Source organism: Pan troglodytes, chromosome 1 (assembly GCF_028858775.2).
Source record: "Pan troglodytes isolate AG18354 chromosome 1, NHGRI_mPanTro3-v2.0_pri, whole genome shotgun sequence".
Classification (NCBI taxonomy): Eukaryota; Metazoa; Chordata; class Mammalia; order Primates; family Hominidae; genus Pan; species Pan troglodytes.
Genome location: NC_072398.2, coordinates 204410976 through 204433585, shown reverse-complemented (window position 1 = coordinate 204433585; position 22610 = coordinate 204410976). Strand labels below are relative to the sequence as shown.

Genomic DNA, 22610 nt, shown 5'->3' with positions numbered 1-22610 from the left:
GCTACCTGGAAAAGAGAATGTGGTACATATAAATTAAAGTATCTAACAGGGCTTGTGGCACAATGTTGCTGTTTAATCCTTGTTTATTTTATTCATTTCAGGCAGAAAGTGGGATTTGGGATTTGGCTTTTAGCAGCAATAGTGTGGATAGCCATCCAGGGTGAGAACTCTCTGGATCCCCTCAGCACCTAGGTGCATGTGGTACCCTAAGGCACACCGGGGCTCCATTTGCCCTCCCTCCCTTCCTGGGAGTGGACTGGGCATCCCAGGCCCCCTCCCCCAGCTATCTCCGGAGCTGGACCCCTTTGAAGCGCCTGCAGGTCTATTTTGAGAGCTGAGCGTTTCCCCTCCCCTCCTCTCTTCCTGTTTATGAAACCCTGATCCCTCCCGGATCCCTCATGCTCCCCTGGCCAGAGCTTAGGCAGGATGTGACTGTGGACTTCAGGGAGCCTTGGGCAGCCTCAGGTGTTGGGAGGAACTTCCCTTGGCTTGGTCAGAGAAGGCCAGCCACCCTCCTAGTACCTGGGGCCCTGTGGCTGGGCTCTGTCCCTTCAGCCTGCCCAGGGGAGACCCCACAGCAGTAAGACTAAGTAAACCTGGGAGAAGTTCTGTTTCCAACATCCCCTTGTCTCTGTGGCCCATTTTGCTTCTAGAAACAATCTGAGAGTGGAGCATATTGTTCTAACCTTCATTTTACAGAGGAGGAAACCGAGGTTCAGACAGGGAAACAGATTTGCCCGGGAGCACCCAGCTAGTGAGTGGCCAGCTCTTCCTGACTTCCCACTCTACCCTCCTGGCCTTAAGCCCCTTGGTCACACAGGTCTTTCTCTACCTGGAGTGTCTTTTTTTCCTCCTTTCTGCCTGGCCAACATTTGTTCATCCTCAGGACCCAGCTGGGCTGCCCCTCTCTGGAAGGTCTTTCTTGACTTCATGCACTGGCAAATAGTCACCACCTCTGGGCACCCACAACACCTTGATTATGGCTGTCTCAGGATAGTTGTGGTTTTTTGGTTTTGTTTTTGTTTTGAGGCAGGGCCTCCCTCTGTTGCCCAGGCTGGAGTGCAGTGGTACAAACACAGCTCACTGTAGCCTTGACCTCCTAGGCTCAAGTGATCCTCCTACCTCAGCTACCAGAGTAGCTGGGACTACAGGCGCACGCCACTATGCCCAGCCAGGAGTTCAACACAAGCCTGGGCAACACAGGGAGACCCATCCTCTACAAAAAACAAAATTTTTTTTTGAGATGGAGTTTCACTTTTGTTGCCCAGGCTGGAGTGCAATGGCACGATCTTGGCTCACCGCAACCTCCGCCTCCTAGGTTCAAGCGATTCTCCTGCCTCAGCCTCCATAGTAGCTGGGATTGCAGGCATATGCCACTATGCCCGGCTAATTTCGTATTTTTAGTAGAGACGGGGTTTCTCCATGTTGGTCAGGCTGGTCTCGAACTCCCGACCTCAGGTGATCCGCCAACCTCGGTCTCCCAAAGTGCTGGGATTACAGGCATGAGCCACCGCGCCCAGCCCTCTACAAAAAAATTTTTAAAAATTAGCCAGATGTGGTGGTACGCACTTGTCCTCCCAGCTTACTCCATAGGCTGAGGTGGGAGGATCTCTTGAGCCCAAGAGGCTGCAGTGAACCATGATTATGCCACTGCACTCCAGCCTGGGCAACAGAGTGAGACTCTGTCTCAAAAAAAAAAAAAAATGCCGGACACAGTGCCTCACGCCTGTAATCCCAGCACTTTGGGAGGCCGAGGCGGGCAGATCACCTGAGCTCAGGAGTTTGAGACCACCCTGGGCAACATGATGAAACCCTGTCGCTACTAAAATACAAAAAATTAGCCAGGCATTGTGGAGTGTGCCTGTAGTCCCAGCTACTCGGGAGGCTGAGGTACGAGAATCACTTAAGCCCAGGAGACGGAGGTTGCAGTGAGCTGAGATCTCACCACTGCACTCCAGCCTGGGCAGCAGAGTGAGACTCCCTCTCAAAGAAAAAAAGGGCTGTGTGCGTGCAGCAACTGCTCAATCAGTAGGAGGCACACTTACCATCATCTCTCCATGCCTGTCCTGACCTAGTGTTGGAGGCCAGCTCCCCCTCAAGGCTGCCAGGGAGCTGTGGACCCCTCCTCACCTGCCTGGAGGCACGCTGGGAGATGTGTCTGAGGACATCTGTCCCACCTGAGGGAGGGGGTAGCGCCTGGAAGGGCCCTGCAAATGCTGCCAGCTGGGGAAGGGGCTTTTGGTGTCCGTTAGGGCCAGGATTGGCAGGTGGGCTTGGCTACAGCTGGCAGGGTGGGAACCCTAGAGACCACGGATCAGGCCTGGGGGCTCTGGGCTTCTCTTCCAGCTGCCCTGTAGGAGGAAGTAAATAAAGAGGAAGTCCCTATGCGGGGGATGGGGCAGGGACCAAGGGATGTGGGCTGGTGGCTGTCCTCCCCCCGCCCGCCACCAGAGGCCTCAGGGCCCACACAGCGTTCAGCAAAGGCAGTTCTGAGACTGTTTCCTTCCTGTTGCCCCTTCTGGTACCCTGCTGGCCACAGAGGCTCGTGTGGACTAGGCCCCTTGGTTTATCTCAGCCCGTGTCTGGAGAGTCTCCTCCCACAAAGTAGCTACCTCTCTACCTTCTTTGCATCTGAGGGACCAGGGGTTGGTAGGGAGGGTGAGCTTTGGGGCTTCCGAGAGCTGCCCCAGCCTCCAAACCCCTGTCTGAGGAAGCTGGAGAGCAATGAGAGGCTTGGCTGAGGGAGGCATCTTTCACAATCTCCCGGCAGCCATCCACCCGCAGAGACTCTGCAAGGACAGGGAAGGGGAAGTCCGTGTGTGCGTGGGGGCGTGTGTTTCTGTATAGGGGTTGTCTGCGGACAGGGTTTCCGATCATCGGCCTGAGTGTGTGTGTGTGCATGTCAGTTCCTGTGCTGTGCTGGTATGAGTGATGAAATGAGGCCACGTAGAAAGGGGCTGGGCCTGGTCAACCCCTGCCCCATAGCTGCCTGCTCCTCCTCTCAGACCTCTGTGAGGTCCTTGGTCAGGCTTTCTGCCCGCCTTACCCATCCTGGGGCTTGGGACTGGCAGCCTTCTTCGGGGCAGCTGAGCAGGGCAGGACCGGAGGGGGGGCCACTGGTGCCTGCTTTCTGGGCTGCCATTGTGGGTGGGCATAGCCATGGGAAGGATGCTATGGAGGGGGTGGGACACAGTATCTAAGCTCTGGGCTGGACAGTCAGACAGTGGCCTTTGCTGACTTTTGCCCCACATTCTCTCAGGTCCTCCCCTCACGTGGATGTTTGCGGGTGCTGATATGCCCACTGTGACACTGCGTTATCGCCTTGTGACTTTTGTCACTGCTCTTGTCTCTCCTCCTTAGAGTCAGAGGACATAGGGAGAGGTGTGCCCCTGGGCCTTCCCTGGGGTCATGGGCTTGGGGTCTGCAGTGTCCCTTCCTCTATAGAGGAGCCTGACCCATCATCTGCCCCTCCTCCCTGCAGAGGGGGAAGTGAGAAGGAGGGGGGCCAGAGACCCTGCCTTCTGGGCCAGGAAGGCTAAAAAAAGCAGAAGTAAGAAGAGTAACGGGGCCCTCTGGCCACCGGCTTGAGCCCCACCATGCAGACCCCAGCAGATTTCCCCAGGGTTGAGAGAGACTTGGTTCCCTGTCCCAGAAAGGTGAGCAGAAGAGTCGCCTGCCTCCAGCGGTGTCTGTCACCATGACTGGGCAAGGAATGGGTTTGGGGGTGGCTCTGTCCCTTGGGATTTCTGGGTGGTTTCCTGCCTCTGTCCCCAGGGAGTGCTCTCAGTCAGAGGCAGACAGATGAGGTGGAGGTTCAGATCTCAGGGTGGGGTGTGCAGGTATTGCTGTGTGGGCTTGGCCCCCTCTTAGTCCCTCTTTGAGCCAGGCTTTCTGCCTGTCCCGCCAGGAGGTTACACTCAGGGGTCTGATTTGACTGCAGTTTTGTGGTGTTTTTGTGGGGCTGTTCCACCCACTCCTCCATCTGTCAGGAAGGGTTAGGTATCTTCCCCTGAAGATAAGATTGTGTCTCCGAGGGCCAGGACCTACAGTGGGAGGTCACAGACGGACCCTAGTACTGAAGGAGAAGGGGTTTTAGGCAGATGTGGGTGGGCAGGACGTGGCTCTGGCTGATTGACCTGCCCACACTTTCCTGGCATTTGATGCCTGCTGACCCCAGGCCAGGCAGTAAGCAGGGAGGCGCCTGGGTCCAAGCTACCTCTGCCACTGTTTGCTTTGAGCCTTGGTGAGTCACTGTCTTCTGGGCCTCAGTTTCCTATTCCTGGAATGAGGATAACAGTTTTTAGGATATGATCAGAGTCAAAGACATCAGATTGCACTCAGGAGACAGTCCTCTCAGCTACTGTCTGGGTCCCCCTCAGGTCTTGGCATAGGAGGAAAATCCTAGGGAAATGGGAGATCTCAGAGGTGGGTCTGCAAGAAATACGAGAGTCCTCTCCTGAGTGGTGGGAGTTTGCAGATTGTCTCCCCTCATCTCTTTCCCCACCCCAGGTGCAGCAGCAAGAACCCACAGCTCTGCCCTTAACCCCTTCCTGGGGATCCCTGCCCTGCTGCCTGCCCGTGTGTCTGCCAGGTGTCAGACCTATCTGCCCTAGGTATTGTCAGTCTGCTTGGGGCTCGCTGACTCTCCTGCTGTCTCTCTTTGCTGCCTACCTGTGTCTGTGGTTGGGTTCCAATCTCTGTCTCCACTTGATAAGTGCCTGACTTCACCTTTTGGGTACATGTCACATGTTAGGTGCCTGTTCATGTCCCCTTCTGTCTCTGCCTGTTGGGTTTATGTCTTCATCTGTCTCTGCCTGTTGGATACCTGTCCCCTTCTGTCTTTGCCTGTTGGGTTTGTGTCACCATCTGTCTCTGCCTTTTGGATACATGTCCCCTTCTGTCATTGCCTGTTGGTTTTTTTTTTTGAAACGGAGTCTCACTTTGTCGCCCAGGCTGGAGTGCGGTGGTGCGATCTTGGCTCACTGCAGCCTCCCCCTCCCAGGTTCAAGCCATTCTCCTGCCTCAGCTTCCCAAGTATCTGGGATTACAGGTGCCCACCACCACGCCCAGCTAATTTTTTGTATTTTTAGTAGAGACAGGGTTTCACCGTGTTAGCCAGGATGGTCTCAATCTCCTAACCTCGTGATCCACCTGCCTCGGCCTCCCAAAGTGCTGGGATTACAGACATGAGCCACCACGCCCGGCCTGCCTGTTGGGTTTATGTCCCCTTCTGTCATTGCCTGTTGGGTTGGTATTCTCTTCTGTCTCTGCCTATTGGAGATGTGTTCCTCCTGCCTTTGCCTGTTGGGTACATGTCCCCATCTGTCTTTACCTATTGGGTATATGTCCCCATCTGTCTCTGGCTGTTGGGCTTGTGTCCCTATCTGCCTACACACATTGGGGATGAGTCTCTGTCCACCTCTGTCTGTTAGATATGAGTCCCCTCCTGCTTCCCCTTGTCGGGTACATGTCTCCATCTGTTTTCTATTGGATATGAATTCCTCCTGCCTCTGCCTGTTGGGTGCGTGTCCTTATCCTCCATCCCTGCCTGTTGGGTATGTGTTCTCTCCTGCCCCTGCCTGTTGGATGCCATTCTTTCTTTTTCTTTTTTTTTTTTTTTTTTTGAGATGGAGTCTTGCTCTGCCACCCAGGCTGGAGTGCAGTGGCGCTATCTCGGCTCACTGCAAGCTCCGCCTTCCAGGTTCACGCCATTCTCCTGCCTCAGCTCCCGAATAGCTGGGACTTCAGGCGCTGGCCACCACGCCTGGCTAATTTTTTTTTTTTTTTTTTTTTGTATTTTTAGTAGAGACAGGGTTTCATCATGTTAACCAGGATCGTCTCGATCTCCTGACCTCGTGATCCGCCCGCCTCAGCCTCCCAAAGTGCTGGGATTACAGGCATGATGGATGCCATTCTTATCTGTTTCCACCTGTTGGGTGCCTGCTTCTGCCTGTTGGGTGTCTCTCTTCGTCTGCCTCCACATATCAGGCACCTGTCTTTGTCTGTTGGGTACCTGTTTGCTATTGGGTACCTCTCTGCTGTTGGGTACCAGTCTGCTCAGCAGCTGCATTGGCAGGGGACTTTCCCTTTGTAGGCCCACAGGGAGGATGGGGGAACGGCCAGAGGGCAGCCCTCAGGCTCTGAGGAGAGGGGGAGAGAGAGGAAGGGAACGTGGTGAGGGTGTAGGCCTGGTGCTGGGAAACCACAGGCCCTGAGTGATTGGCTGCCCTGGGCCAGGCCCAGCCCCCGCCCTTACCCTGCACATCCGCCTTGGTCCCGGCCACCACTGCGGCAGCCCCGGACTCTGCCTGCTCCTGCCATGGTGCCGTGGCCCTGCTGGGCGGATGGAGCAGGATCCCAAGCCGCCCCGTCTGCGGCTCTGGGCCCTGCTCCCCTGGCTTCCCAGGAAGCAGCGGCCCAGGATCAGCCAGACCTCTCTGCCTGTCCCTGGCCCTGGCTCTGGCCCCCAGCGGGACTCGGTGAGTGTGCCCGAATGTCTGGTCCTGGCCTGGCTGTGTCCCTCGCAGCAGGTGCCTGGGAAGCCAGCGTAACATAAGCTGGCTTTGGGCTGTCCTGGCCCAGGCCTGGCCCTGCAGGGTGACTGGACCCTGCCCAGACTTGCTTCCTGGGGAAGTGAGGAGGCACTTCAGGGCTTCAAGGCAATGGCAGCAGATTGGAGGGAGGGTAGAGTCCTGGAAAGGCTAGGACCTGGCAAGGGGCTTCCAGTAGGTTTGTATGAGGGAAGTTTGGGAAGTTGAGCCATACAGTCTCTGGCCTTAACTCTGACCTGCCCCAGGCCAGCACTTACCTAGTTGATGGGGGAGTTTGGGTGACTCTTGGGTCTTTGTGCACGTCAGCCCTGTCCTGCTGACCAGAGGGATCCCCTCATCCCATCCTGACCAGGAACGAAGGCCCAGCTCTACCTCCCCATATGAGAACAAGCCTACTTCCTATTGTGGCAACACTAAAACAACAGGGGGAGGGAAGCCCCACGGGTGGACCTGGGGCAGGTCTCTGGGTCTCAGCCAGAGCCTGGGGTTGACTCAGCCTGGCCATACCTGGGCATCCCTTTGGGCCTAACCAGGCCAGAGCATCGTGAGCAATAGGAGCGGTGCCTGTTCTGGTTTGACCTCCCCAGACTTTGAGGCTCTTTTGAAATCGATGACCCTGGAGGCTAGCCCTTCAGGGAAGTCGTCTGTTGGGCCTTTAGGTTCCATCTGCTGTGGTCTGGTGGGAATGGACTTGGGCAGGGGAGCCTCCTGCTGCCTGGATGGGGCCCACCATGCCCACCAGCTCTGTCCCTCCATCAGGATGAGGGCGTCCTCAAGGAGATCTCCATCACGCACCACGTCAAGGCTGGCTCTGAGAAGGCTGATCCATCCCATTTCGAGCTCCTCAAGGTTCTGGGCCAGGGATCCTTTGGCAAAGTGAGTCATGAGCCCATAGCTGTGAAGGCAACACTCGTCATGTTAGAGGTGGGGGTCAAGGGTCACCTAGGGGCCCAAAGGATCAGAGGTCACCTTTGTACCCAGGGAGAGCAAAAAGGTCAGCTTGGGGCTCAGAGAAGATAGAGGTCAGCCTGGACTCAGACCTCTCCCATCTTCTGCCCTGCTTCCTGCTCTGCCTTCTCAGGTCTTCCTGGTGCGGAAAGTCACCCGGCCTGACAGTGGGCACCTGTATGCTATGAAGGTGCTGAAGAAGGCAACGCTGAAAGGTGAGTGGGGACACCTCCCTGTGCAGAACCCAGGCTTGGCTGAGGGAGGCAGCCCAGACTTCAAGGGCCTTGGGTCTGGCAAGGGAGACAGCTCTGTCTTCAGGAGCACCTAGTTCAAAGGTGGAGAAACAGGCCTATTTCTCAGCTATCCCTCGCCAGCCAATCCTCCTCCCCCTAAGCCAAGTGCTAGTGACTGGCTGTGAAGGTCTGGAAGGTGGTAATAGGGTAAATGCAATGTGTTTGTCAGGGGGCGGGGCCCTCAACTACCAAGCTGGTCAAGCAGAGGCATTCTGACTGTTGGTGCTAGAAGAGTCTGGGGGAGACCTCTGTGGCCCCTAACTCAGGGGCCTGAGAGAAGGGCGTGAGTGAAGAGGCAGGGAGCCCAGGAAGGCAGCTGGGCCAGGCAAGAGAGGGTGAGTCCAGGCAGGGCCACAGAGCTGGATGGCAGAGAGGTTCAGAAGGGAGCCCCGAGCCAAGGTTAGAGTTCTGGGGACTTACAAAGGGTGTGAAGATGGTTGGTAGTGGGCTTTGGGTTGGATACTGACCACTTGGCCTGGGAGCCAGTGTGACCACTGACCCGGCAGAGTCATAGCCAAGTGCTCTTCCTCGACCAAGTCTCTCTTTAAATAAGTCAAGGCCGGGCGCGGTGGCTCACACCTGTAATCCCAGCACTTTGGGAGGCCGAGGTGGGCGGGTCATTTGAGGTCAGGAGTTCAAGACCTGACCAACATGTTGAAACCCCGTCTCTACTAAAAATACAAAGAAATGAGCTGGGTGTGGTGGCGTGCACCTCTGATCCCAGTCAGAGCCAAATCCTAGCTGGGGAGGTAGTGGGGGCAGTAGGAGGCGTCAGCCTTAAGGACATTATGGGTGGCTTTGGTATCCTAAGGCCAGCCTGGTGGGTGTGGGACTCATCCCCCAGGAGGTATCATGGCAGCTTCAGAGGGAGGAGAAAGATGAAAAGCCTGGGTCCCTGCTGTGAAGGGCTCACAGGCTGGGCAGGAGAGGCTAAGCATACCCGACAGTGTGGTGCAGCCGGTGCTGTGACTGGTGTGCGTGGATATCTGACGCGCTGGGGAGCTGGGAGTGGTGGTGTAGTCTTGTAGAGGGTGGGCCCAGAGGCCAAGGGGACACCTAAGGAGCAGGAAGCCTTGGAGGATGAGTGGATTTCTCTAGACCAAAAATGTTCAAGGAAGGGGACCCTGGGAAGGAGAAACTGTTTGCCTGAACTAAAGTGTAGAGGTGGTTTGAAAATGTAAGGTAAGCTGGGTGCTGTGGCTCATACCTGTAATCCTAGCACTTTGGAAAGCTGAGGCGAGTGGAATACTTGAGGTCAAGAGTTCAAGACCAGCCTGGCCAACATGGGAAAACCCCATCTCTACTAAAATACAAAAATTATCTGGGTATGCTGGTATGCACACCTATAGTCCCAGCTACTTAGGAGGTTGAGGCACAAGAATTGCTTGAACCCAGGAGGTGGAGATTGCAGTGAGCCGAGATCGCGCCACCATACTCCAGCCTGGGCGATGAGAGCGAAACTCCATCTCAGAAAAAAAAAAAAAAAGAAAAAAGAAAATGTAAGGTGACCAAAATAGTTAACTCCGGTGTGGTCCTTGTCATGTCTAATGAGGAAAACACAAAAATTAAAATAGAAGAAGGGGACCAGCTCCTGCAGCCCTGTGTGCTGACATGGAAGGTGTGTTGGAAGGCAGCTGCAGCTTCTACTTGTAGCAAGGGCCAAGGATTGTGTCCTGAACAAGACTCCGGAAAGACGTGCAGGAGGAGTACATTGGCCAGATCTCCTAAGATAAGCAGCTGTGAGCATCAATTCTGGAATGGCAGTGACGAATGAATAGAATTAATACTAGATGGATGGACTAGTGAAGGCTTTGGGACTATGAGGCTGGAGAGGAAACTGCCAATCCAGTACATGGACCAAAAAAGCCTTCAGTTTTGCATTGTGTGTATTGCTCAGACATTTTGTCTGGTCTTAGTAAGCACTCCCTAGCCTTCCACGTCTCCTTTTAATAAAAGTCAAGGCTGGGTGCGGTGGCTCATGCCTGTAATCCCAGCACTTTGGGAGGCCAAGGTGGGTGGATCATTTGAGGTCAGGAGCTCAAGACCAGCCTGGCCAACATGGTGAAACCCTGTCTCTACTAAAAATACAAAAAAAATGAGCCAGGTTTGGTGTGTCTGTAATCCCAGCTACTCAGGAGGCTGAGGCGCTAGAATCGCTTGAACCTGGGAGGCAAAGGTTGCAGTGAGCCAAGATCACACCACTGCACTCCAGCTTGGGTGACAGAGTGAGACCCTGTCACATTAAAAAAAAAAGTCAAAGGACACATGAGAGGTCTCAGTCAAGGGGTAATCAATATTGTGATAAACTTAGTTGAAACACAGTGCCCAAAATGAACCTAGGCAGCCAAGTCCAAAAGCCTGTTCTTTTTTTTTCTTTCCCGAGATGGAGTCTCACTCTGTCACTCAGACTGGAGTGCAGTGGTGTGATCTCGGCTCACTGCAACCTCCGCTCCGCAGGTTCAGGCAATTCTCCTGCCTCAGCCTCCTGAGTAGCTGGGATTACAGGCACATGCCACCACGCCTGGCTAATTTTTGTATATATATTTTTTTCTTTTTTGAGACGGAGTTTCACTCTCGTTGCCCAGACTGGAGTGCAACGGTGCAATCTCGGCTCATCACAACCTCTGCCTCCCGGGTTCAAGTGATTCTCCTGCCTCGGCCTCACGAGTAACTGGGATTACAGGCCCACGCCACCACGCCTAGCTAATTTTGTATTTTTAGTAGAGACAGGGTTTCTCCATGTTGGTCAGGCTGGTCTCAAACTCCTGACTTCAGGTGATCCGCCCTCCTCAGCCTCCCAAAGTGCTAGTATTACAGGCATGAGCCACCACGCCTGGCCAATTTTTTTTTTTTTTTTTTTTTTGAGGCAGAGTCTCACTCTGTCACCAGGCTGGAGTGCAGTGGCGTGATCTCGGCTCACTGCAACCTCCGCCTCCTGGGTTCAAGCGATTCCCCTGCCTCAGCCTCCTGAGTAGCTGGGACTACAGGCACGTGCCACCAGGCTGGCTAATTTTTTGTATTTTTTACTAGAGACGGGGTTTCACCATGTTGGCCAGGATGGTCTCGATCTCCTGACCTCATGATCTGCCTGCCTCGGCCTCCCAAAGTGCTGGGATTAGAGGTGTGAGCCACCACGCCTGGTCCCAATTTTTGTATTTTTAATAGAGACAGGGTTTCACCATGTTGGCCAGGCTAGTCTCGAACTCCTGACCTCAAGTGATCCTCCTGCCTCAGCCTCCCAAAGTGCTGGGATTACAGGCATGAGCCACTGTGCCCGGCCCAAAAGCCTGTTCTAATCAGACTAGTGAAATCAATAAAACATGATACTTGGTGGGCTTCAATAAATTTAAAAGGCAACCTGAAAAAGAGAAAAGTGCTCCAAAGGAGAAGCACAAGCACTGTAGGAATCCAGAAGGCCCTAACCCAGCTGGCAAATTAAGGAGTGCTTCCTGGAGAAGGTGAGGCCTAAGCTGAGTCAAAGAACCTGCTGAGAATCAGAACTGCCCAATAACTTGTATTATTTTAAAAAAATAATAATAATATGAAGGGTGCCCACCCAGACCCATAGATCGGGATTTTAGGCCCAGGGATCCAGCTCACCAGGTAGCCGTTATTACCAGCCCCTAGACTAGAATTTGGGAATTTTTATGCCAGATGGAAAGCAGAACTGGTGAAGGCATGCCAGGGGGAGGTGCAGAGGCAAAGTCTGAGGATCTGACAAAGCAGAGAACCCTGGGGGAGCAGGTTGCTCAGACTGGCTGATTAACAGGTCTTGATGGGGTCTGGTGGGAAAAGGGACCAGAGAGATGGGCAGGGTGCCAAGGCCCCAGCTGTGGGCACTGCTGTGAGGGGTGGGGACAAGGAGCCAGCCAAGGAGCCAGAAACAGACTGGCAAGGAAGAAACCTGAGGATTGAGTGTCCCCAAAGCCCTGGGTGAGGGGGCTTTGGGAGCTCAGGCCTGGAGGAACAAGTGGAAAAGAGATCCCTTAGCGGGGGCTTGGGAGTGGCTGTGTTGAGTGTCTAGGCTACTGGTGACTTCCTTTCTCGTCTGGCCAGTACGTGACCGCGTCCGGACCAAGATGGAGAGAGACATCCTGGCTGATGTAAATCACCCATTCGTGGTGAAGCTGCACTATGGTAAAGCTTCTGGCCCTGCCTGAGCTCCTACCCCACCCATCCTTCGCCCTTGCCTGTGGTCTGTACACTGTCCCACCGCCTGCCTGGCAGGCCAAGGGAGCCAGGGCCGGAGAAGCAGATCATAAGGCCGCGCTGACTCTACCATTGCCTTTCTCCCTCTTCCCAGCCTTCCAGACCGAGGGCAAGCTCTATCTCATTCTGGACTTCCTGCGTGGTGGGGACCTCTTCACCCGGCTCTCAAAAGAGGTGAGCTGACATCTACTGCCAGAGGGCCCCGGGATGGAGCTGGGGGACGACAAGTCCTCCCATCCCAGGGCCCTGTACAGAATGTGTTTGGTATGGCTTGAACCTGGAACCACCCAGGCCTGCCTAGCAGCCCCTGGCCCAGGAAATACCACGCACCCTGGAATGGAGGCCATACGCTGGCAAGGTCTCTGAGAGTTTCTCCCAAGGAAACTCCAGGGAGCTAAGGGTTCCTCTCACCTCTGCACCTGCCTTCTTCCAGGGCTGCTCTGGGCAGAGGTGTGAAGATAGGGGAGAAGCCCAAAGTCACCCAGAGAGCCAGAGACTTTAGCAGTCATCTTGCATATGTCATCCAAAAGGATTTTGAACCAATATAAAAGGATTTGAGGCTGGGCGCAGCGGCTCACGCCTGTAATCCCAGCACTTTGGGAGGCCGAGGTGGGCAGATCAGGAGGTCAGGAGATCAAGACCATCCTGCCCAACAAGGTGAAACCCCGTCTCTACTAAAAATACAAAAATTAGCTGGGTATGGTGGAGTGTGCCTGTAATCCCAGCTACTCAGGAAGCGGAGGCACAAGAATCGCTTGAACCCAGGAGGCAGAGGTTGCAGTGAGCCAAGATCGCGCCACTGCACTCCAGCTTAGCAACAGAGCGAGACTCTGTCTCAAAAAAAAAAAAAAAAAAAAAAGGATTTGAGCTAGAAAATGGGACCATTCGTACAATTCAAACTTTAAAGAGAATCTAGCTTTTTTTTTTTTTTTTAATTGTAATTTTTTTTTTTTTTTTTCAGATGGAGTTTTGCTCTTGTCACCCAGGCTGGAGTGCACTGGTGGGGTCTCAGCTCACTGCAACCTCCGCCTCCCGGGTTCAAGCAATTCTCCTGCCTCAGCCTCCCGAGTAGCTGGGATGACAGGTGCACGCCACCACGCCTGGTTAATTTTTGTATTTTTGGTAGAGACAGGGTTTCTCCATGTTGGCCAGGCTGGTCTTGAACTCCTGACCTCGGGTGATCCACCTGCCTCAGCCTCCCAAACTGCTGGCTGGGATTATAGGTGTGAGCCACCGTGCCCGGCTTAAATTGTGATTTGAATGTTTGAATAGGTAATATACATGATTCAAAAGAAAAATATTCCTGAAGAAGTCTTCCTCCCACCCCAGCCCCCTCTATCCCCATCTATAGGTAAACATTTTTATTGGTTTCTTGTTTAACTTTCCCATGTTTCTTTTGCAAACAAATCCGATATATGTTCATTCCTACCCCCATTTCCTTATGTAAAAAGTACTATTCTGTATACTGTTCTGTACCTTGCTTTTTTCAAGATAGTGTATCTTGGAGCTCACTCCATGTCAGAACACGGAGAAACTCCTTGTTCCAGTTCATGGCTGCAAAGCACTCCATTATGCAGGGGAGAGGGCTGATTCCAGCCTTCTACTCTTGGACCCTAGGCCTGTTTCCCACCCCTTCTATTTCTGAATGGTGCCACAATGAGTGGCTTGCGTATTAGTCATTTCATACTTCAAATCCTTTGTATGATGAGAAGGCTATATGGCCTGGGGTTTCCAAGGGTCCTCCCAGGGTGGCCCTTCAGGACCAGGAAGCTGCTGATTGCCCAGTGCCCCAGCTCTTAAGGAAGAGGAGGTCCCTGCTGAAGGCCCCTCCTGTCTTTTGCAGGTGATGTTCACGGAGGAGGATGTGAAGTTTTACCTGGCCGAGCTGGCTCTGGGCCTGGATCACCTGCACAGCCTGGGTATCATTTACAGAGACCTCAAGCCTGAGAAGTGAGTGAAGCCTCCAGCCCCACCCCAGCCTCCCCAGGGGAGGCCTCCTCTAGGACAGGGCCATCCTGAGGTGGGTGGGCATGGCTTTCTCCAGAAACGTCTCCCTCCTTGGGCAATCTGAGGAATGGGTGAGTGGGGGGGTGGTAGTGCCAGCTGCCCAGTCACTAATGCTACCATTACCAAGGGCCAGGTACTTTCCATGCAGGTAATGTTGCCCATCTTTTTTTGCTAATCTAGTGTGACATTCGAGATGCCACCTTTAGAGGTCTTTCCTTGATAAAGCCCTATAGAATTTTCCCTAATATCTAACTACCCTCAAATGATAACTAAGGAGCCAGGGGCAGGTGGTGAGTTGGAATAAGATCTGGCTTTAGTGTTAGGCAGCCCTGTATTCAAATCCTGTCTCCACCTACTAGCTAGACCTACTAGCTCAATGACTGTAGAGCTACTTAACTGCCCTGAGCCTTAGTTTTCCCATTAGCAAAACGGGGCCCTAATAGTACTTGCCTCACACAGTTGCTTCAAGGATTAGCAAAAAAGATAGGCAACACCCCTGCGTGGCACTGCTACCACCCTGCAACACCCGCCCAGTCATCAGAGAGAATTGGGTGGAGCACCTCCTCTGGGCTGAACCCAACTCCCACAGCCCTGTGGTAACACCATCACCCACACGGCCACAGCTGAGGGGCCCTGACCACTATTTCTCTATTACAGCATCCTTCTGGATGAGGAGGGCCACATCAAACTCACTGGTGAGTGGAGGGCGCCTGCCCCCTCGGGCCCCAGGGGAGGGCAGGACAAGGTCATGATAGTTCTCGGCTGAGTGCTGGGGGCTCATTCTTCCCGAGAAGCTGTGCCAGTTACTTGGAAGTGGTCAAAAACTCAGGCCTCAGACTTGGAACACCCTCAGTTGGAATCCCAGCCCCTCATTGTGTAACGTTGAGCAAGTCACCTGACCTCTCTGGGCCTTAGCTTCCTCCTGAGTGTCATGGGGGTGATGCCTTCTGGCCTCTGGGCATGGGGGTTGGGTGTGCAAAGGGTGGCAGCAAGGAAGGCAGGGGTCCTAAGGTGTGTCCTCCTGCCCTCCTTGCTGTAGACTTTGGCCTGAGCAAAGAGGCCATTGACCACGAGAAGAAGGCCTATTCTTTCTGCGGGACAGTGGAGTACATGGCCCCTGAGGTCGTCAACCGCCAGGGCCACTCCCATAGTGCGGACTGGTGGTCCTATGGGGTGTTGATGGTGAGTGCCCAGACAGGGGTAAAGGATCCAGCCCAAGCCTCTGGCCTCAGTCTCCCCATCTGTACAGTGAGGGGGTTGATGATTTCTAGGGCTCTCCCCGTCTCCTCTCACAGCCAAGCTGGCCTCATCCTATATGCACCTGCAGTTTTCTTCCTTGGAAGGATCCCAGGCTTGACCCCACCTGGGACGCGCCTAACCCAGTGCTGGCCTTCTCCCCAGCCTCGCGCCCCCACCGCTGCTCCTGGTGGTCTGGTTGGCAGAGGCAAGAGGGACGGACATAATTCTTGCTCCAGGCTGACTTGGATGTATCAGCAAGAATCCTGGGACTGAGGCAGAGGGGTCTGACTGGGAGGAGGCGGGAGGTGTGTCGGAGACAGGGATCAGAGCCTGAATAGACCCTTGTCCTCTGCAGTTTGAGATGCTGACGGGCTCCCTGCCCTTCCAGGGGAAGGACCGGAAGGAGACCATGACACTGATTCTGAAGTAAGCCCCAGCGCTGCCCTGATAACAATGGACTCCTCCAAGCCCCAGCCCCAGTTTGGGGGTCAGAATATTATTACCCTGTCCCTGCCTCAGATTCCCTCTCTAATGAGACTCTCCTCTGGGTTAAACATTATACCTTCCAGAGCCCCTCTTTCATCCCTGGGGGCCTGTGGGTAGGATCCCTGAAGCCTTTGGGAAGTGAATTAGTGGATGGCTTGTCTAGACTGAGCTGGGAACTAGATCTGGACAGGGGCCGGGGGAGATGGGGCCTCTGGGGCAGGGCTCAGCCTTGATGAGTCCCGGGGGCTGTTTCAGGGCGAAGCTAGGCATGCCCCAGTTTCTGAGCACTGAAGCCCAGAGCCTCTTGCGGGCCCTGTTCAAGCGGAATCCTGCCAACCGGCTCGGTAAGCAGCCCCAGCTCAGGGGAGGGGATGTGGCGATGGGGAGCCGGGTACAGCTGCAGCCTAGGCCACAGGGCCACATCTGGGCTGAAAGGGGCCGTTGTCCTTTGTGTGGGCAGACAATGCCGCGGGCCACCCTGCTTTCTGGCTCCATGTGTGGTGTTGTGGAGGGGGGAGTTGACCTGTGTGTAGGGGGAAGGCAGGAACTGAGTCATCCCTACTCCCTCTGGGGACAAGGACAGAGGCCCCCACACAGCTTCTCCGCCAAGGCTGCTGGCACAAGAGAAATAGCATGAGCTCAGGAGTCAGAAGGCGTAGGTCCCAATCCCGGCTCTGTGTCAGGTCCCCACTGCCTGGCACAAAACAGTCCCTCTATAAATATTTGTTAAACGAATGAGGCCACTTATGAACTAAGTGACCCTGGGCAGGTGACTTCACCTCTCTGCACCGCAGGTTCCTCGTCTCAATGGGAGATGATGATCCCAAGCTTGCTTCAGGGCTCTGTTGATGAAATGAGGTTGTGTGAACATGCCGGCATGTAGTAGGTGTCCAGTGTGTGCTGGCTTCCCTGGCTCCTGGGTTCATCTGGTCCATGACCAGCTGTGTAAGGTCCAGTCAAGGCCCCTGGGGTCGAATGGAGTGACAGCCTGTCCTATGGTTGAAAAGGTCAATGGGATAAGAGGAACAGAGATGAGGCTTGCCTTGGAATGAGGTGGGGCTCTCTGTAGGTCTCAGAACAAGCTCAGCTTCTGTTCTAACTGTGTGGCCTTGGAGAAGTTGCCTAAAGTCTCTGGGCCTTCCTCCTCCCACTGGTACACTGGAATTTCTTCATCAGAAGCTCCAGAAAGTGGAAAATGCTGAATAGGTGACAGGCCTTAGGGTGATGGCTGGGTAGATTTGAGGCTGAGTGAGCCCATTTTCCCCTCTGCTCCAGCAGCTGGTCCCAGAGCCCTGTGAGGCTGCTTGGTGGGCAGGGTAATATCTGGGACTTGTGCCAGCCAGGGACAGACCCTTCATTTGGGCTCTTTCAGGCTCCGGCCCTGATGGGGCAGAGGAAATCAAGCGGCATGTCTTCTACTCCACCATTGACTGGAATGTGAGTGTGTCCACCCACACCAGGGCTCTGGCCAGGGCTCAGTCATCTTGGCCACAGGAAGGGTGGTGGGAGGGGAGCCTCTGCCAGCGAGGGCCCCAGACGCAGGAGCAGAGGGTCACAGCCTGCCCTTGAAGACAAGGGCTGGCCTCCTGAGGGCAAGCAATTCTGAGAGCTGGGCAATATGGCCTATGTTCCAAGCCCAGCACCTCCTCCTGCATGGGGCTCCTGGTGGGCTGTTGAGGATGCCGTGGTGACCAGAGTGCCCACCCCACTGTGCAGAAGCTATACCGTCGTGAGATCAAGCCACCCTTCAAGCCAGCAGTGGCTCAGCCTGATGACACCTTCTACTTTGACACCGAGTTCACGTCCCGCACACCCAAGGGTGCGTCCCTTATCTGTTTTGTCTGTCTTGGGCTGGTACAGGAGGGAAGCCGGGAGTCGGTGGCAGCTTGGGGGGCAGAGATAGTCAGGGACACTGACAGTCCGAGGTATGCGGGTGGGCAGGCGGGTGAGTTTCTGGCTCCGTGGGACTGACTTTGTCCCTGTCTCACTCCACCCGACTCTCTCACTATGGGGCTCTGTGGGTCTCTTTGTGTCTGGTGAGAGAGTGGGAGTGGGGATGTGTGGGTGGTGAAGGCCACAGTAGAAAAGCCAGGACCCCTGCCCGGGGCACCTTCCAGCCCACTGGGAAGACCAAACACATCAGGCTTACCATCACGTCAGGGAGAAAGAATCTGACCCAGCCACACTGTGTGGTGGCTGAGCAGAGGTGACAGTGCCCATAGGTCAGGGACAGGCATGGGAATCAGCTTTGGCTGCCCTGACTGCCGGGCCTCCGTGTACTTATCTGGAACAAGGGCACAGCCACAAACCCACTCATTCCCTGGGGTTGCTACAAGAAGCCAGTGAGGGAGCTTCTGGGAAGGAACCTGGTGAATCCTAACTTTTTGGCCAGATATTGACAGTGGGTGTGGGGTGGAATGTTCTGGGAAACCTCCTATAAGGGCATGTTTTAGGAGACGGGGTGCTTTTCTTCTCTCCTCTCCTCCCCTCCCCTCTCCTCCCCTCCTCTCCCCTCCCCTCCCCTTCCCTCTCCTTCTCTTCCCTCTCCTCTCCTCTTTTCAAGATGGAGTCTCGCTCTGTTGCCCAGGCTGGAATGCAATGGCGTGATCTCAGCTTACTGCAACCTCCACCTCCTGGGTTCAAGAGATTCTCCTGCCTCAGCCTCCCGAGTAGCTGGGATTACAGGCATGTTTCAGCACGCCTGGCTAATTTTTGTATTTTTAGTAGAGACGGGGTTTCACCATGTTGGCCAGGCTGGTCTCGAACTCCTGACCTCAGGTGATCCACAAGGGGGTGCTTTTCTCACTGCACTTGCACGCCTCTGATGACAGAGACAGCACTTCTCCAAGCAGTCCGCTGGGCAACGTGACAAGTGCAGCTTCGTAGGAGTCAGGGGCCGGAGGAGCAGCATCAGGCAAGGCTTCTCAGAGGAGGGAGCGTGCGAGTTGAGTCTTGAAGGATAGGCAAGGAGTGGATTATCTAGTTAAAGGGAACAGTGTGTGCAAGGGCTCAGAGACCCCTCTAAGAATCTGAGAAGTCCAACATGGCTCAGCTGTGGTACAGAGAGAGAGGAGGCGAGGATCACAAGGCCCTCAATTGCCAGACTCAGGAGCTGGACTTACTCCTGAAGGCAGACGGGAACCTTTGAAAGGTGTGGGCAGGGTGGCAGATTTGTGGTTGGAACCTTCCCTCTGGCTGCTGTGCAGAGATGGACCTGAAGGGGCTGACGTAAGATGGGGAAGCTGGGGAGGAAGCATCCAGGAAGGGATGAACTGTCTTGGCCTGGGATGGAGGTGGATGTGAGAGTCTTTTTTGTTCCTCATGCGACAGGACTGGACTGGTCTAATAAACACATATGAGCAGTTGGGCCAAGGCCTGTGATGGACAGGCCCTCTGCAGGCTCCCGCCACGGCCAGCCCCTGAGGCAGGTCTGGAGGCCCTGTGCTCCCCCTTTGCTGGGCTGCCTCAGGGTTGAGGGGACCTCCTCAGGTACCCTCACATTCTCCTTCCATCCGTACAGATTCCCCAGGCATCCCCCCCAGCGCTGGGGCCCATCAGCTGTTCCGGGGCTTCAGCTTCGTGGCCACCGGCCTGATGGAAGACGACGGCAAGCCTCGTGCCCCGCAGGCACCCCTGCACTCGGTGGTACAGGTGAGGGGGGCAGGGGGCTGCTGCTCCATTATCCTTTTCTAAAGAATGGCTGAGTACACAGGCTCTGAGTTGGACAGAACCAGGTTCATACCCTCATGCCACTGTGGGACCAGTAGGGCCTCCAACATAAAACAGGGACAGTAAGGCCCACCTCACACAGTGGCCCTGATAATTGGATGATGATATGGGTATACATTTCCCAGCACAGAGCCAGGGTCTGGGTACATGTCAGGAGGTGCCCAGGGTGGTGGTGCCGAGTGACTGTCGTGTCTCCGGCATAAGGGTAGCGAAGGACTTGGATCTCATCACACTTGTTCCCCATTTGTACACTTCTACTGCTAATGAAAGTTTCAGGTTGAGAGGCAAGAATGTAGACTGTGGAGCTCATTGCATGGGTTCCAGATTCACAAGATAATGGACTTTGGGGTTTTTTGTTTGTTTTTGAGACGTAGTCTTGCTCTGTTGCCCAGGCTGGAGTGCAGTGGCACAATCTCAGCTCACTACAGCCTCCACCTCCCAGGTTCAAAAAATTATCCTGCCTCAGTCTCCCGAATAGCTGGGACTACAGATATACACCACCACACCCAGCTAATTTTTTTTTTTTTTTTTTTTTTTGTATTTTTAGTAGAGACAGGGTTTTACCATGTTGGCTAGGCTGGTGTCAAACTCCTGACCTCAAGTGATCCGCCCACCTCAGCCTCCCAAGGTGCTGAGATTACAGACATGAGCACCTGACCAGATAATGGACTTTGGATGAGATACTCCCTTCCTCGTGCCTCAGTTTCCTCATCTGTAAATGGGGGAAATGATAGAAGCTTCCTCCATAGAGCTGTTATGAGGATTATTAGAGTTAATACACGTAAAGTTCATGTGGGCTGGGCACGGTGGCTCATGCCTGTAATCCCAGCACTTTGGGAGGCCAAGAAGGGTGGATTGCTTGAGGCCAGGAATTTAAACAGACCCATCTGGCCAACATGGCGAAACCCTGTCTCTAAAAATACAAAAATCAGCTGGGCGTGTTGGCGCGTGCCTATAGTCCCAGCTACTTGGGAGGCAGAGGTTGCAGTGAGCTGAGAATGCACCACTGCACTCCAGCCTGGGCAACAGCGCAAGACTCTGTCTCAAAAAATAAATAAATAAAATAAAAAATAAAGTTAAGGTGACTATGTAATTTATTTTCCAAACTGGGACATCTTAGTCCAGGACAAATATTAAATCAGACTGGATGCAAGGACCGCACGCGCAAGCCAGGGCTGGCCGTGGGGCATGCAGTCACCTGATGAAAGTGCTTAAAATAGTGCCTGGCACACAGCACACACTAAGCACCATTCAGCATTGCTACGGCTAATGTCCCAGAACCTTGAGACACCCCATGAGTTGAGCTGTGACACCCCAGAAAGGGAGGCAGGTCACTCAAAGCCGTACTTAGTGGCACAGCTGGAACTCAGCTCAGGGCTCCTGCGTCCCTCCCAGGCCTGCCCAGACTTTTCAGAACTAAAGTCCTCTCCATGTGTGTTGTGACCCTGTTTCCCACTCCCTACACTGCCCTCTGACCACAGGCTGCAGTCCAGGCAGGCTGGGAGCCAGCGAGTATGCCCATTATATAGAGTAGAAAACTGAGGCCCAGAGAGGGGCAGGCTGTCACCTGCGGTCACATGGCCAACACTCTACCCCAAGTCTCCTGGCCCTTCCCTGGTGCTGTCTCTACTGAGCCAAGACCTTGGGTCCTGGGGGATGACCCCTAGCACTCTAGAGCCAGGGGTCAGCCACAATTTTTGGTCTCCTACAGCAACTCCATGGGAAGAACCTGGTTTTTAGTGACGGCTACGTGGTAAAGGAGACAATTGGTGTGGGCTCCTACTCTGAGTGCAAGCGCTGTGTCCACAAGGCCACCAACATGGAGTATGCTGTCAAGGTGGGCCTCCTGACCACGTCTCGGCCAAGGCTGCTGGGTTGGGGGCAGGTCCCCGTCTGGTGGGGAGGGGTGGTGCCTGAGCTCTGCAGATGTATGAAAGGTGTGTGGCCGAGACCTCCTGGCCTGCTCCATGGCCAGAAAGGACCCTGGACCCTGTCACTCTGACACTGCCACATGCACCCCCTTTCTTCAGGTCATTGATAAGAGCAAGCGGGATCCTTCAGAAGAGATTGAGATTCTTCTGCGGTACGGCCAGCACCCCAACATCATCACTCTGAAAGATGTGAGTGGGGGTCCTTAAGACTGGGGTGGGGACCAGGAACTCAACTCTCAGGATTTGTCTCAGGATTGCCATTCCTTTGACTTCTCATCCTCTTTCCAGTGGTCATGTGGAGGGGAAGGAGGTCCCTTGGTCCCTTCAGTCTGCCCATACCCCAAGGGCCCTCCTTCAGACTCAGACATTTTCTGAGGACCTTCTTGCGTATCAGGAGACCAGTGTCAGCATCCTCCTTTTGGGGAAGGCAGGGCCACTGAAGAGCAAACAGAACACCTGCCCAAGGCTCATGTCATTCTTCCCTGCTCTGGGGCGCTGCTGACCAGGGGGCTCAGGCCTGACACTGGGGAGAAGAGCCTGATGGTGAGGTCTTCGGCAGGTGTATGATGATGGCAAACACGTGTACCTGGTGACAGAGCTGATGCGGGGTGGGGAGCTGCTGGACAAGATCCTGCGGCAGAAGTTCTTCTCAGAGCGGGAGGCCAGCTTTGTCCTGCACACCATTGGCAAAACTGTGGAGTATCTGCACTCACAGGGGGTGAGTCTGGATTCGGGGAGGCAGTAGGGGGATGCCAAGGGTCATATCATCAGCAGAGAACATGAACCACCTGCTGGCCCAGGAATGGCAGCCTCCAGCTAGCCAAACTGAGGGGACACTAGGGCTGGGTGGGTGGATGCGTGCAAAGGAAGGAGGGAGAGATGTGGCCAATTGTGAAAGGGAAGGTATGGAAAGTTATTCAGTATCTACTGTGTGCCAGGCACCATGGTAAGGTTTAGCATAAGATGAAGTTTCCAGACCAGGCATGGTAGCTCACGCCTGTAATCCCAGCAACTTGGGAGGGCAAGGCAGGTGGATCACTTGAGGTCAGGAGTTTGACACCAGCCTGGCCAACATGGTGAAACCCCATCTCTACTAAAATACAAAAAAATTAGCCGGGTGTGGTGGCGGGCATCTGTAATCTCAGCTACTTGGGAGGCTGAGGCAGGAGAATGGCTTGAACCCGGGAGGCGGAGGTTGCAGTGAGCCAAGATCACAC

At 54.5% G+C, this 22610-nt stretch overlaps 1 protein-coding gene across 7 annotated transcripts in view; it reads left to right on the top strand.

The window, feature by feature from the left end:
- Window positions 1-22610, top strand: part of RPS6KA1 (ribosomal protein S6 kinase A1) — a 45248-nt gene that overhangs the window by 9777 nt on the left and 12861 nt on the right. Inside the window, exons 1-16 of one of the 7 annotated variants that reach the window (XM_009451397.5) lie at window positions 2679-3656; window positions 7311-7427; window positions 7633-7714; window positions 11849-11929; window positions 12096-12175; window positions 13845-13951; window positions 14666-14703; window positions 15048-15190; window positions 15603-15673; window positions 15989-16077; window positions 17106-17170; window positions 17450-17552; window positions 19254-19384; window positions 21174-21299; window positions 21493-21582; window positions 21953-22111. In XM_009451397.5, the coding sequence (XP_009449672.1) occupies window positions 3597-3656; window positions 7311-7427; window positions 7633-7714; window positions 11849-11929; window positions 12096-12175; window positions 13845-13951; window positions 14666-14703; window positions 15048-15190; window positions 15603-15673; window positions 15989-16077; window positions 17106-17170; window positions 17450-17552; window positions 19254-19384; window positions 21174-21299; window positions 21493-21582; window positions 21953-22111 (1542 nt within the window). In that variant the 5' untranslated portion in view covers window positions 2679-3596. Of the gene's footprint in view, window positions 1-2678; window positions 6480-7210; window positions 7428-7632; window positions 7715-10377; window positions 11251-11848; window positions 11930-12095; window positions 12176-13844; window positions 13952-14665; window positions 14704-15047; window positions 15191-15602; window positions 15674-15988; window positions 16078-17105; window positions 17171-17449; window positions 17553-19253; window positions 19385-21173; window positions 21300-21492; window positions 21583-21952; window positions 22112-22610 lie in introns of those variants that run through there. The other 6 variants (XM_003307902.6, XM_063784136.1, XM_063784137.1 and 3 more) reach the window with 6 other exon arrangements.